This window comes from Branchiostoma belcheri, unplaced genomic scaffold, assembly GCF_001625305.1.
Source record: "Branchiostoma belcheri isolate BF01 breed outbred unplaced genomic scaffold, Haploidv18h27 scaffold3, whole genome shotgun sequence".
NCBI classification, from domain to species: domain Eukaryota; kingdom Metazoa; phylum Chordata; class Leptocardii; order Amphioxiformes; family Branchiostomatidae; genus Branchiostoma; species Branchiostoma belcheri.
Window position 1 is genome coordinate 4,640,992 of NW_017803909.1, and position 13,348 is coordinate 4,654,339.

General features: G+C 40.2%; 4 protein-coding genes across 4 annotated transcripts in view; 3 read left to right on the top strand and 1 right to left on the bottom strand.

Moving 5' to 3' along the window:
• Positions 1-2,156, top strand: part of LOC109473376 (hydrocephalus-inducing protein homolog) — an 8,928-nt gene extending 6,772 nt beyond the window's left edge. The window contains exons 17-19 of the mRNA XM_019773237.1: positions 3-9; positions 1,702-1,807; positions 2,099-2,156. Coding sequence (XP_019628796.1) covers positions 3-9; positions 1,702-1,807; positions 2,099-2,156 — 171 coding nt within the window. The remainder of the gene's footprint in view (positions 1-2; positions 10-1,701; positions 1,808-2,098) is intronic.
• LOC109473699 (E3 ubiquitin-protein ligase ZNRF2-like) overlaps positions 1-4,695 on the top strand; it is a 17,167-nt gene extending 12,472 nt beyond the window's left edge. The window contains exon 6 of the mRNA XM_019773665.1: positions 2,790-4,695. The gene's annotated coding sequence lies outside the window, so the exon portion shown is untranslated. The remainder of the gene's footprint in view (positions 1-2,789) is intronic.
• Positions 4,696-5,174: 479 nt separating this feature from the next.
• Positions 5,175-8,597, bottom strand: LOC109473698. The gene is made up of 8 exons (XM_019773664.1): positions 8,454-8,597; positions 8,101-8,219; positions 7,691-7,747; positions 7,195-7,363; positions 6,898-7,070; positions 6,570-6,721; positions 6,215-6,307; positions 5,175-6,050 (listed from the first exon to the last, which is right to left on the bottom strand). The coding sequence occupies exons 1-8, from the start codon at positions 8,575-8,577 to the stop codon at positions 5,249-5,251; spliced, it is 1,689 nt and encodes a 562-aa protein (XP_019629223.1). The 5' UTR covers positions 8,578-8,597; the 3' UTR covers positions 5,175-5,248.
• A 1,211-nt stretch (positions 8,598-9,808) lies between these two features.
• LOC109473701 (hydrocephalus-inducing protein homolog) overlaps positions 9,809-13,348 on the top strand; it is a 39,299-nt gene continuing 35,759 nt past the window's right edge. Inside the window, exons 1-8 of the mRNA XM_019773667.1 lie at positions 9,809-9,925; positions 10,504-10,657; positions 10,964-11,089; positions 11,203-11,322; positions 11,492-11,626; positions 11,903-12,102; positions 12,346-12,470; positions 12,706-13,310. Coding sequence (XP_019629226.1) covers positions 10,514-10,657; positions 10,964-11,089; positions 11,203-11,322; positions 11,492-11,626; positions 11,903-12,102; positions 12,346-12,470; positions 12,706-13,310 — 1,455 coding nt within the window. The 5' untranslated portion in view covers positions 9,809-9,925; positions 10,504-10,513. The remainder of the gene's footprint in view (positions 9,926-10,503; positions 10,658-10,963; positions 11,090-11,202; positions 11,323-11,491; positions 11,627-11,902; positions 12,103-12,345; positions 12,471-12,705; positions 13,311-13,348) is intronic.

Sequence of the window (13,348 nt, forward strand, 5' to 3'; positions counted from 1 at the left end):
AGATTGCAGGTGAGTATGTTGTCTTACAGGTATGCATCTTCAACCTTTAGCCTCAAAAGCTGTTAGGAAGCATCATCCACATGACTGGTAGCTATATTGTATGCAAATGAAGTGGCCGCCATCATCCTAACCACTAGCTATGTAATTGGCTGATTTCAGGCTTCAATTGCATTACACAAAGTGGTTTTTGGCAAGTAAAACTTTGAAAAGGAAGGCTAACCTCAATTTGTTAATAGTTTGAGCCAATGTGTCAAAGCAAGCTGCTACATCTACCTTATTACATGTTGAAAGTAAAAGTACAGAAGTTTACTTGCTTCACATATATAACCATTGATGGTACTGTCCAAGCAGAAGTTGGACGGTAAGTTTTTGACCTGACTTGAACCATATTAAACAGACTGTCCATCCACAAATGTTGAGCTTGACTGAATTGTCCTATTGATCAGCCTAATGTTACACAAGACCATTTCAAATTTAAGAAACATTCAGTACAGAACCGGAGAAAAAAAGAAAGATGTCATTCACATAGTTTGAAATGCCATGCACTAATGGATTGTATACCAGGTACTGACAAAAGATACATGTAAAAATTGTGCAGCTGATCATAACAGAACAAAAACTGGACACACAGCAGACTGAAGGTCATTTAGCTGATGAACCATAATTGCTATAATACATGCATGCATGCACATGCACACATGTGCTTATGTACATGTAGGGCTACCACAACTCAATTTCTGGTTTGTCAGACCTTAGTGAGCAAATATAAATGTATCCAGAATACAAATGTATATGTAGCAACTTCTTACTCTCATATTTCATCAACTTAGATGTTATATTGTCTCAGAGGAACAAGTAATTTCATCGGACTGGAATAAGGTCATAATTGGATGCAGGCTTATAAGGATAAAGGTCCCTCCTTCTTTTGTCCTCTTTCCCAGGAAACATGGGCCATAATTAGTAAGGGCTCATCGTGGTTGATATTACATGCAACGTTGATTTAGTAAGGGCTGTTCCATTCAATCAAGTGTTAAGTAAGGACAGTCAGGAACCTTTTGTTCTGAACTAGTCATCTAGCTTAATGGAAAAAAAACTGCAAGCCTCCTTAGAAAGAGGCCCATCGCATATTTCTGGACAGAATGTATGTCTGGGTGCCACTTTAAACCATGTTTATATCACAGTGTGGCCTGCTTCATTTCTTGTTACAGATTGGCCCCTGGTGTCATGTATCACAAAACCTGTGAATATTAAAGTGTTATAATGTGATAACAAAGTGATATCATGAAGGTAAATACTTCACTTCAGATTAGTTAGTACTTGTTGTTTGAAATACAAAATGCAGACTTCCCAGATAATTAGTGAAGTGTTTTTACTCCTGCAAATGTTCCAAAATGATGTTAAATTTGTTATCACAAGTAAAGTTCAACATCCAACAACAAGCCCACCCATAAGGACAGTCATAGTAGAAGGACGAATTCATCATGCAGTAACAGGTTACTTCAGGTCAGGTCTGTTATGACGTCTGACTTTGCTCCAACCTTGTTAAATAATTGAAAGGATGGATTTTTGGCAGGTTATTTTTAGGTTGCTGGAGGTTAGATAACGGTTCTGTATTGAGTTTCCTTGTACCTCGTTAAAAGGCGGTCCTTTATTGGGTGTAACTCACTCTATTGAATGTGTTGTGTTGTTTTGTGTGAACAGAGGATGTTCTTGCTGCTGATGCTGGAGAATGTGTCATATGTTTTGAAGATCTTTCCCAAGGAGACACTATAGCGCGCCTGCCCTGTCTGTGCATCTATCACAAAGGGTAAGTTTGTAGGTAGCAATAGCAAAATAAGGGTCTTACACAAAGTATTTTATCTCATGAGTTGAGAACTGCTATGTTGCCTTTGTTTGCAAAGTCGATTTCAGAGTTAATCCAACAACAAGCCCACATTTTTTTCTGTACATTTTCATACTTCATTGAAAGTGATATGCTCTCTTGTCTCCTATACAATGTCCTGTACACCTGACAAAAACCATGTTGGCATTGCATAACTGAAGGAGAGAGATATACTCTTAAGCATGTTGACTACAGCTTGTTGTGTTCTGTTTACAGATGTATTGACAAGTGGTTTGAGGTAAACCGTTCCTGTCCAGAGCATCCTGGGGACTGACTGGTGGGGAACAGGCTACCCAGGACTGAGGTACCGAACGGAACAACTTTATTCTGAATCATTTGTCCAATGCTATGGAAATATGCCTCTGGATAGCTACATCATATGATCATGCCGGATAGATGTGACTGAAGATCTGGAAACTGAAAATTGCGTCGTTCATAGTGTAGGGAAAATGGGTGGAGCCATCGTTGCTCATATAGTTGTTCTTCTGACACAGGACAGTGTTTGCTGCTCTGCATTGCTCTCTGCTGTCAACAGGGGGCGCTAATCCGAGACTGAGCTATCCTGGGACATGACGAGGGCCCTCCCCCTGGCAAATAGAACCAACAGTCAGCTTCATAATACAAATGTTGTAAAATTCCAATCAGCTCAAAGCAAAGAAGTTCATTTTTTGTTAAAGAAGACCAAAGAAAGAAACAATTTGAGCACTGCACTTTTTTTCCCTTTTAAATCAAAGTCTCTCGTAAAATCCTTGATAGTTCTAAAAATGCTGAGCATCATGCAGGTTAATGTAAAAAGAATTTTGAGTAGACTGGACACAGTAAACTTTAGGTAGGTATTTTGAATGTGATTTTTGGTAAATTCAGATGTCTGTATGGCATGCGGCAACAGTAGATCTGTCACTGCAAGGTTGATAAAGAATAGCGTAAAGTTTAGTTGTTAAAGTTTTTGTGAAACAATCTATATCCAGGGACCGCTATTGGCAGACATGGGGACTGATTCATGTCTTTCTGAGGTGAGATCAGGACGTGGGGATGATTTGAGTGACTTTTATGCAAGTACAAATAATGAGACTTCAATCCACAATGTCTGGCCATTCTCAGCAAAGCTAGTGGCTGTAAATATGATAATTGTATTTGATATAACTGTGCTTATGAATACAAAAATCCCTCCTATATGTTTTGTATAATAGCATTTTCATGTAGTTTTAATTCTGTACAAATGACATGTCCCCTGGAGTTTCTGTATATTTGTGTTCTGTTTGATTTTGTATGTGGATTTTAAGATTTGTTCACCCCTTTGATTATTAATGCTAATCAACTTGCTTTTACAAGGATGCTTGTTTTGTATGCAGACTTGCTTAAAACTGCACATTATATATACGTATGGTATTATATGCTTCAGCATTAATAGTAATGATATGATATTACTTTACCATAAAATTTGTTTTGTGCATGTATTTAGATACTTTGCATGTACATGTAATCATTAAATGTGAACAATATTATGTGTTTGTCTAGGCTTCGTTAGGAAATTTTTCTCCCTAAAATTGTTGGAAAGTATGTAAATGATTATGTTTGTTGCTAATAAGGATGACTGTGTGAGAAACAGACTGATATAATAACGTTTAAGATTTCAAATTGCTAGTGTTTGGGCTAGAACAATCACAGTGACGCCAGTGCTTCAAACACTAAAGAGCAGCACTGCACAAAGTAGGTGCTTCCTAACATAACATACAACTATTTTCCATAGGTCAAAGACAGAGAAACACAGTCAGTGTTCTGTAAAATTTCATAGCTACATGTATGAACAATAGAAAGGCCAGTATTTGCAAGCTAATACAAAATTTCTGCTGCAACACTAACTGAATTGTAAATTTTTATACATTCTAAACCCTGTAAATTAGTCAACAATGTACAAAAGATACAGTTAAGTCACTGACACCATTAAGGGCAGGTGAGTTGGTGGAACTGTGGCACAAGTAAAGATGACAACTTGCAGTTTTTTCTTGACCCTTGTCTAAAAGAGGATACCAAACTTGCCAGTATAACATCCAGGTTTACAGAAGCGATCATTTGTATCAAGTGGTAAAATATCTTTGTACCTATAAATTGGCAGAGCTGTTAAAATGGTGAGAAATAAGCCCTATTCTGGTAACCATGCAAAATTGACTGGAGATGTATTAGATGTTTGAATAGTACTGTGACCCAAATGGCAATGCTTTCTATTATGTCATACCAGTAATAGGACTGCAAAGAGATGATTTTGTCTTAGTGGAGTTCAAAGGAAATTGTTACTTATCTTAATTTTGATTCCACAGGAACACTTGTGCAAAATATGTGGTTGAATTAGAACAACCATAAATGAAATCAATTAATTCAGTCATGATGAAAGTCATTTATCAATTTTTGATGTGACATTAATGGAAAGGACTTTCACAAAGACATTCTTCCTTTTGAGAGAGACAAAGGGTTTCCAAGTACAATTATTGGAAACATCAAAACAGATTACACTGCAGAGCATTGTCAAGGATGGTATCTTGAGAAGTTTGTATCCTGTATGGTCTGTAACTCATTTTTATCAATGTGATAGTACCCTGAATGTGCTCTGTAAATATTTCATGCTGATGACGCTGCCCATCAGCTAGACAGTCTTGCATTCAATACTGATGATTTAGTCCAGTGTGTGTCTTTACTTGAAGAGGAAGGAAATTTCCATGATTGCAAACATTAAGTGACAAGCAGATGTGACTACTGTGCGATCTTGTTAGGGCAAAGCCAGTTTTGATTGCAATAAAGTGTGGCTTGTTATATTTGGGAAAGTGTGGTGTGGTATATTTGGTGCTGTTTTTTCATATAGACCATATTAAAGCTCTTGAAAAGAACACACTTAAAACATACATGCAGACAGTATATTGTTAGACCAGACTTGAGCACAGCTGGATGAACTTTTCAACAATGCTTAAAAACTGAAACTCTATTCCCTGCAAACAAGCATACAGGAATATATGTCTTAATACTAATACTTTTAGGTAAAAACCTGTCTACAGGTCAATGATATAAAACTAGTGGAGGACAGTATACGAATATAATGAGTGTTACAAAAATAAATATGAAAGAAAATGTATGTATAGATAGCATTAAAAAGTTAAAACTAATTTAATTTTTTTAATATATTCTATCTAAACAAACATTTTATATCAACCAAAAATGATATTCATTTTATCGATATTGATATGGACACAATGATAAACTTTATATGCTCAAAGAGTAGACCTCTAATACAATGTTGGTATCAGTATGACATACCTGGTACATAACAATTGATACCAGGCTACCAGCAAGTGCTTCAGTACAGTATGACAGGAACTAGACTATTGAAGTTGGAACATCTGACTTGCGTCTGACTGTAGGATGCTGGAAAAGAACACTAAGACTGTCCCGTGATCCCCAAGATTGTGGTTGGGGATCCTGCAATTCACTGTTTTCATCATGAGTTCTTAATACTGATTCAGATTCAGAAGTATCTTCACTTGTACTTGTAAGTTCTGTCCTGTAGTCTTCCTCTGTAGATGCTGGTACTCCTATTGCCCCATCTGGTGCTGGAGATGCTTCAGGTGTGTGGGTTTCCTGTTCTGAATCTTGTACCTGATCATCAGATTCTGAGTCATCCCTTGCTTGTGGTGTGTGTGGCCTGTCCATCTCTGACTCCTGCTCTTGTGTGAGTGGATTTGAACTTGTACCTAATGCTTCATCTGAACAGTACTTAGGTGGCTGGTCCACATACGGAGGTGCCAGACTGTAAGGCGGAGGTGGGTCAAAGGAAAACTGCTGTCTGACAGGTGGTGCTGAGGGCTGGTCTGACATGTTGAGGGACAGCTGAGAGCCACCACTCGCTCTAGGGCTGGACGGATCAGTGGATAGGTAAGCACTCTGTCCTGTGGCCACATAGGACAGCCTCCTCCCATAGTGCCAGCCCAGGGGGAAGGCTGCTGTCAGGGAGCCCAGGGATCCAGACTGTCCTGACTGTAAGCGCCCCATAGGTGGGAGACCTTGGTCTCTGTGGGGACCTTGGGTCTGTAAGCTGTGTGCTCGCATCACGTGTCTGTGAACAGGGGGCAAGCGGTGGTCCATGCTAGCCACCCTTCGTGGTCTTGCTGGAGCTCTGGGTCTGGAAAAACAAGAAGATATGAGTCATCTTTTAGCATCACATTAACATGAGATTTGAACCATGGCAGGCACAAGAGTTGAATTCTAGCATCCTTTTCTTTCCTTTGAGCTTTCCTTTCCTCAATAAAACAATAACTGAGTTGTACATGTACAAAAGAATAATACCTTGCTCTTCTGTGTTGTGTATGTCTGGTTGGCTGCTGAAGTTGCTGTGATAACAAGTCCACACCACTCAGGCTGCTGGTACGGCTTATCGGTCTGTGGAGACAGACAGAAACATGCCATGTCATGAGTCTTGTCTTACATTACAATGTATCTCACTAACAAGAAGCAAAGCAAACATCCTGAATCATGCTTACAAAACTGTCTTACAGCCATTGATGTCATACACATTGTACTGAATCAATGCCATGTACAGTGACTTACAAGATCTTTAACCTTAAACTGCACTGCATTTTCAGTCAAGTAACATGATGACATTATGATACAATAGCTAGCCTGTTTAAAAAAATACATGTACCTGGTTAGGTTGCGTCCACCACTGCTGTCCAGGGAAACATGTCGCCTGAGTGGCCTGACTCCAAGGACCCGCACTGGTCTGTCTGTCTGACTGCTGGCATCATCAGACTCTTGTTGCTCCAATCTACTGGTATCATCATGCTGGGCAGAAATCTGAAATTTCAAGTTTGACAAATATCACAAGTTTTAACAAAGAGAGAATAATGACAAATTCTAAAGATAACAGAAGAATAGATCCGTCTCATCGTGTCATCTTAGCTATTAGAGTAGATCTACTAGACTTAAAGTATAGTACTATCCAAATGTTTTGTTATGTACATGTAACTCACCGGTGACATGCTACCATTCTGCTGCTGGACTCCTAACCAAAAGCATCCCACGGAGAAACTGAAGACCAAGACTGTACACACAAACGCATACAGAACACACATGGTGATGACCACGTTCTGAAGGTTCATCTCGATCACATGGCAGTTAGGAGCTCCAACAAAACTGATAAATCCTGAAAGACAAAACAAGAATGTTATTAATGATTGTTGATAAACATGTCATCTCAAGTTACTGCTAGAAACTAATGTGGCCACCTGACCACAGAGTAAAGCTAACAAAGCTCTGCTAGTTCGTACCTTCTTGAGTGTGTGATAGGCAGGTGCAATGCCCCTGGTTGCTGGCATCTCTGCTGAAATTGCATGTGTGGAAGGTGCTGAAGAGTGGTAACACATGCATGCCTGTGACGATGGCAGCTGTCAGGCACAGGAGGATGCACACCACACAGCCGCCAATGGTCAACATCAGCTGAGGACAAGAACAACATGCCAACACTTGTAATGTACCTGGCAAGCATCACAGTCAGTATCATTTGGGGCTTGCACAGATTAAGTTCTCTTGACTTCTCCAAGCATCTTGCTACATTTTGTAGGTAGGTGGAATTGTAAATGTCTGCAAAGTAAACTGCACCATCTTTCACTGTTTCATAATTCTTTTTGACAAAAAAATTAACAGATTTTCACATATGATGTTTCACATTTAATTTCAAGTATTTCTCTCACCATACAATCAGTTTAGGCATTTAGTGGGGACGTTGATTAAGTGCCTACCTGTAGATAATGATGCCAAACTTACCAGATATTTCTCCGGATGTCTAGCCACCAGAATCACCAGTGACCCTGTGAAGACCAGCTGCAACAAGGTGGGCAAAACAAATATATGATATTTTATTGCTCCCATGGAAATGTTTGTCTAGAACTATTATCACAAAAAACTACTTCTGAATAAGATTAATACACCTGATACTATGTTATCTAAAGTGAAGCAGTTTATATAGTAGTATATTAGTATTATATATTATAGTGCATTGAAAGTTCAAAGTGTTTATCAATAATTCAGTTACCCCACTGGGCTCTTGTTAATAATAGAAACTCAGCAACTGCCTGCAGGGGTTTTTACCAGCAATTAAACAAAGCATGCTGGTACCATATGGTGGCACAGAGGAGATTACACTACATATTGACAGAAAATGAAATGGAGCATACTGTAATTGCGTTGACATATGTGGGTATGGGTCCTTCTGTGTAGTGCAGAGAAGTAGTGAGTGTACGGAGGCTGAAGTACAGGCACAGCTGTAGCAGGCCTGTCAGGATCACCACAATTCCTTGAATTGGGAAACAAAATCCTTGTCAGAAAATCAATTTTCCACATTGCACACATGGAAAGTACTTCACAACAGCTGGGGTCAGCTGTAATATTTCCAATATTCTTAAATCACACATGAATACTACATTTAATGTTACATCTACAACATGGCCATAGGCTGGTACTAGTAACTCCAAAATTGCTATCAGTACTGAAAAGAACTTGTTATCCTGTACTTTGAAAAGTATCATACCTGATGCTGCCAGCAGGCAGTAAGGATGAACAAAAGAACATGGGCGGTCCTTGTAGTGCACTGAGGAGAACACAGACCTACTTCCAACAGTGGAGCCAATTCTGAAAGAGCTCGGCCTCGTCATCTTTGCAGTTTGACCCTTAACAAACAAATAGACAACATGTGATGACTGTATTGAACAGGATATAACATAATCGTAAGTTAAACGTACATGAAACATGAACATTTACTTAAATTTGACTTCCAAAAGAATAGCAATAGCAGGTATAAACAACAGGTGTCGTCTTTCAACTGTTACTCATGGTGGCATGACGAACTTATTTAAGGGTGTGGTCTGCTATGCTGGCTGCAGTTTGATAAACACCTATTTTATGAAAAAATTCAAACTTAGACTATAACAAAGTGTTAAAGTTACATTGTACAAAAATTAGCGGTTAAATTGAACTCTTCTCTCTTCTACTGTGGTGGTGTTCCATGGCGTCTTCCCAATCATCCTTTTTCGGATTAAGGAAGTTGAACTAGTTTCAACAATGTTAAAACTATTTCCTTTCCTGTTCAGATCCATGTTCCTGGCATTTCTATCTCTTTGATTATTCGCAAAACCCTAACCTCTCCGCCGATATTTCCTGGTCGGTCCTACCTGATGTCACTGCAAGGATGGCACATAACTTCGTGATGCCAGATGATCAGTCAACCATGCATCAAAGTGAGACTTTGAAGCCATTTCACTGGACCTGCATGGCAAACTCGTCGTCTCAAGTGCGCACTTCACATCGTCCTGTGAGCAAAAGTATTGTATTTTAACAGGGTCATCCTTTGTTGTAAAAAAAACGACCACTCCCTTTTACGCTCGGATCGAACTTGAAAACGCCGGTAGCTAGCACTTGCTTGACGGACACAAAACTTTCAATAGCATATTTGTCATCTGTCCAAGTATCTTACCAGACATACATTAAACGTGCATACACAGCATATTTTGGGCTAGATTACTAAAAAGTCACAATAGCCTGACCTTTCTGCAGCTAACGGTGCACCGATCGATATGGCACCTGCACCTGCCTTTGTTTTGTAGTTTCCTTGTTTTGATACGCTGAGGACGATGGGCACGAGACCGGCATAGGCAAACGCTAAGAAAATCACAAATCAACGACCAAGGTAATAATTTTGTAGAAAGTTAGATACAAAGCTAGTATACGGTATAAATGTATAATGTATAGGATGCTAAATGGATACTCTGTCTGCATCAAAGCTACCATAAACACAGATATTGCTGTGCACTGTCTACACGATGCGGTGCGGTACCCTGAGCACGAGAATGTATTGGCCGCCATATTAGTTTTGTTACCATAGCGACAAAGGAAATGGCGCTCCCGTTCGCAACCGGACAGTTTTACCGTGGATATCCAGCGCAGTGGTCCACGTAATGTAGTTTTCTGAATCTGACACTGCTACAAGAAACCTCAACGTCTAAGGTAAGCAGAAGAGCTGTGGGATTTAGCCTTTTACCCACAAACGATTACTTTTGTGTTGTTGGATACGAGTGTACATGAACAGATTTACCTGGATGTAAATAACGTCAAGCCATTGGAAACGACTGGGGGAGGGGGGCAGTTGTGATATCTCGAAATCAGCAGCTTGAATTGCGGGAGCGAAAGTTTTCATAACTGTATAAGACCCTATGATTACTATATTATTCTCTTGTGAGTGTCAAAAATTGTAATGTTTCTCTAATTTGAGTATTTTTCATATTTCTAAAAAATAAGATTTCTTCATAATAAGTGTGTCAGTGGAACCAAGGATCTTGTATTCTTCTCCCTTTCCTGCCATCTAAGGTAGTTTTCAAGAAGCTGTATACAGAAGGGCCTTATGCCAAGGAACCCAGTATAACCTTGTTTGTGAATGTGTGTTAATTAACATCACACTGAAGAGATACCAAACTTTTTAAGTAATTGATTAATGCTGTCAAAGTAATGTTGCTATATAAATAGGGACATTTTACAGTTTGTTGATCATTGAGCTTGTCTTATGTGAAATCCATGTTTTCTAACAGATTTGACAAGATGCCGACGCCTACACAAGTTGGCAGTGGTACGGAAGGCCGGCTAGCGGGGACGGCAGGGGACATGCCCAGACTGAACTACCAGAGTAAGGTGGTCGCACCCAGGAACCCACGACTGGTGCGAGGGGAACTCCCACCACCAAAGGTAAGCATGTCCTGACTGATGCTATGAGAATCTTTGATAGAGATTACATTTAGGCCACATGAATTTAATTTTTTGGTTAGTGGTTCGTCTCTTAATTTTTTTCTGATTTGCAAAAAAAAAAAAAGAATCTGATTCTGAATCAACTCAAAAATGCTCGACATATTTTGCCCCCAGCAGTCAAGGAAATTTCTTTTCTTCCTAGTTGTTACAGTTTTTCCATCTATCAACGCAGTTCATTGTTTGATTCCAGTTGATTCCAGGTTATGTTAATACTTATCGCACTGTATGGTCGTTCCCCAACACTAGATGACACCTTCCAAGTTCCTCCATGAGATGGGTCTGGACACAGCAGGAAAACTGGCCAACACACATGAGATGCACCTGCCACAGATAGTGGAACTATTAGACATGGCCGAAACAACCCATCAAAAGGTACTTGCTTAGTGTATTGGAAGTAAGACTGGTTGGGATATTTCTAAGAGTCTTTTTACAGCATTTCTAATAATTTGTATAAGAATTAAATGATTCTCTTTATTCTTCAACAGTTTTCCCAAGTCAACATAGACGAAGCCATGTTCCAGCCTTTTCCTTCAGAGATCCGGTTCCAGAACTATGAGCCCCACCAGACATACGAAGTTCCACTGCAGCTTAGGAACAATGATGGGGTACACACTTCTCAGTTCTTAGCTATCAGTTTTGACTCGCTATAAGGTATAGACTCGCTGATAGGACTAGCTGTACAGTCTGAACTTTCTGAAGAATGTATCTCATACTGAGTCATAGTAGGAATGCATTAGTTAGCATTGATCATGAAACATGTTTTTTCCTGTGTAGGTGCCCCGGCTGGTAAAAGTGTACCAGACAGACTCCCCATACTTCAAAATCATCAGTCCCAACAATGTCGGGGACAAGGTCGCACCTGGCATGGCGAGCACCTTCCGCATCCTCTTCACTCCGCTGGAGAAAAAGGTGTGTCCGAAATTATGTTTTTACTAAGTATCCACCACATGACACATGATATCTTCATCATTATATGCTATAAAATCAAGAATTTGCAAGAACACACTAATTTCAGCACCAGGGACAGGATAGATATTTCCATAAAAGTGTGCATTGACATCTTTATTTCCTGAGCAAATATAATTTTCATAATTTAAGAAATATTAAAGGCAAATTTCAGTAAAGCATATGACTTAGAACTGTGACAGTTCTGAGTAAATGTTGTTTCATTTTGCCCAAATGTAGGACTATGTACATGAACTGCTGTGTATGACTGAGCGGGAGAAGTTTGTAGTTCCTGTGCACTGTGTTGGAGCACGAGCCATCCTGGACTTCCCTGACTATGTCAACTTCTCTGCCTGGCCAGTCAAACACACGGCGACACAGACTCTCCTGGTCCGAAACATTGGCAACAAAGACGCCACCTTTTCTCTAGCTGCACAAAGGTAAAGAGTGCCAGGGTCTTGTTTGAAGGCAAACAGATGCAAGTGGTTGTTTTCCTTGTCATCCTATTGATACAGTTTGAGATTATTTTCAGGTAATACTTTTTCTGTGCAAGCTCTTAAAAAATGAAATTTTTGTAACAATGCTCTACTGCAAATTTTTATATGAAAGGTCTGTGTGAGTTAGTTCTTTAAAAGCTGGGATGTAGGAATATTTTGACCTGATTGTCTTGTTTGCAATGACAGACCCTTCAGTGTGAGTCCGGCCTGTGGTGTACTGCCGGTGGGAGAGAGCATGCAGGTGACAGTAGAGTTCACAGCTCCAACCACAGGGGACCATGTAGCAGACCTGGTGCTCACATATGACACAGGTAAGAGAAAACACACCACACTGGAACAGTTGTTTAATCTGTGTACATCAACTGCTTAATGTTAGATCCAAATGTTTTTCCAGCTTATTTGATTATTTGCAAAGATGGGAGTGATGTAGTATACCAAATCACAGTTCTGATATGATTTAAATCTAAGTTGCTTAAAATATTAATTTGTAGTATTTCTGTATTGATGTATTTGGCTCTAAAAATAGATACATTCATCCCATGTCAGGTGAACAAATCTTTGTAGAGCTACATGGAGTTGCAGTGAATGCAAATGTGCGGCTGGATAAGAGTTCTCTCCGCATCGAGAACACGTACATCTCCATGGCGAACCAACGCACAATCAACATCGTGAACCGCAGCGATGTCATCGTTCACTACCACTGGAAACTGTTTGCCACCGTGGAGGAGGAGGGTCAGCAGAGAACCCACTACAGCTCAGAACTGTCTCACGAGGAGTCTGTGGAGAGAGAGCGCTTTTTGGAAGAGTGCATCACCGACCCCACTCTGAGAGACAAGATGTCCCTGTTGACGAGGACCTATGAGAACAGACGGAGGATCGTCTCAGGAGACAGCATGCTGTTCGCCGACGACGTCTACCAGATCGAGCCTCTGGAGGGGGAAATCTGGCCCAACCAATCAGCCGAGGTTTCTGTGATCTTTAAGCCGCAGGAGGCGAAGACGTATCAGCAGGTGGCGTACCTGGACATCACGGGCAGGGAGGCCCGTCTGCCGCTCAGACTACGAGGAGATGGAATCGGCCCAAACGTGCAGTTTTCCTTTGAGCAGCTGGACATGGGGAACATCTTTGTAGGGTCCATTCACACCTACGAGGTGAGCAACCTTGAAATGCAACCAGTACTTCATGCTGC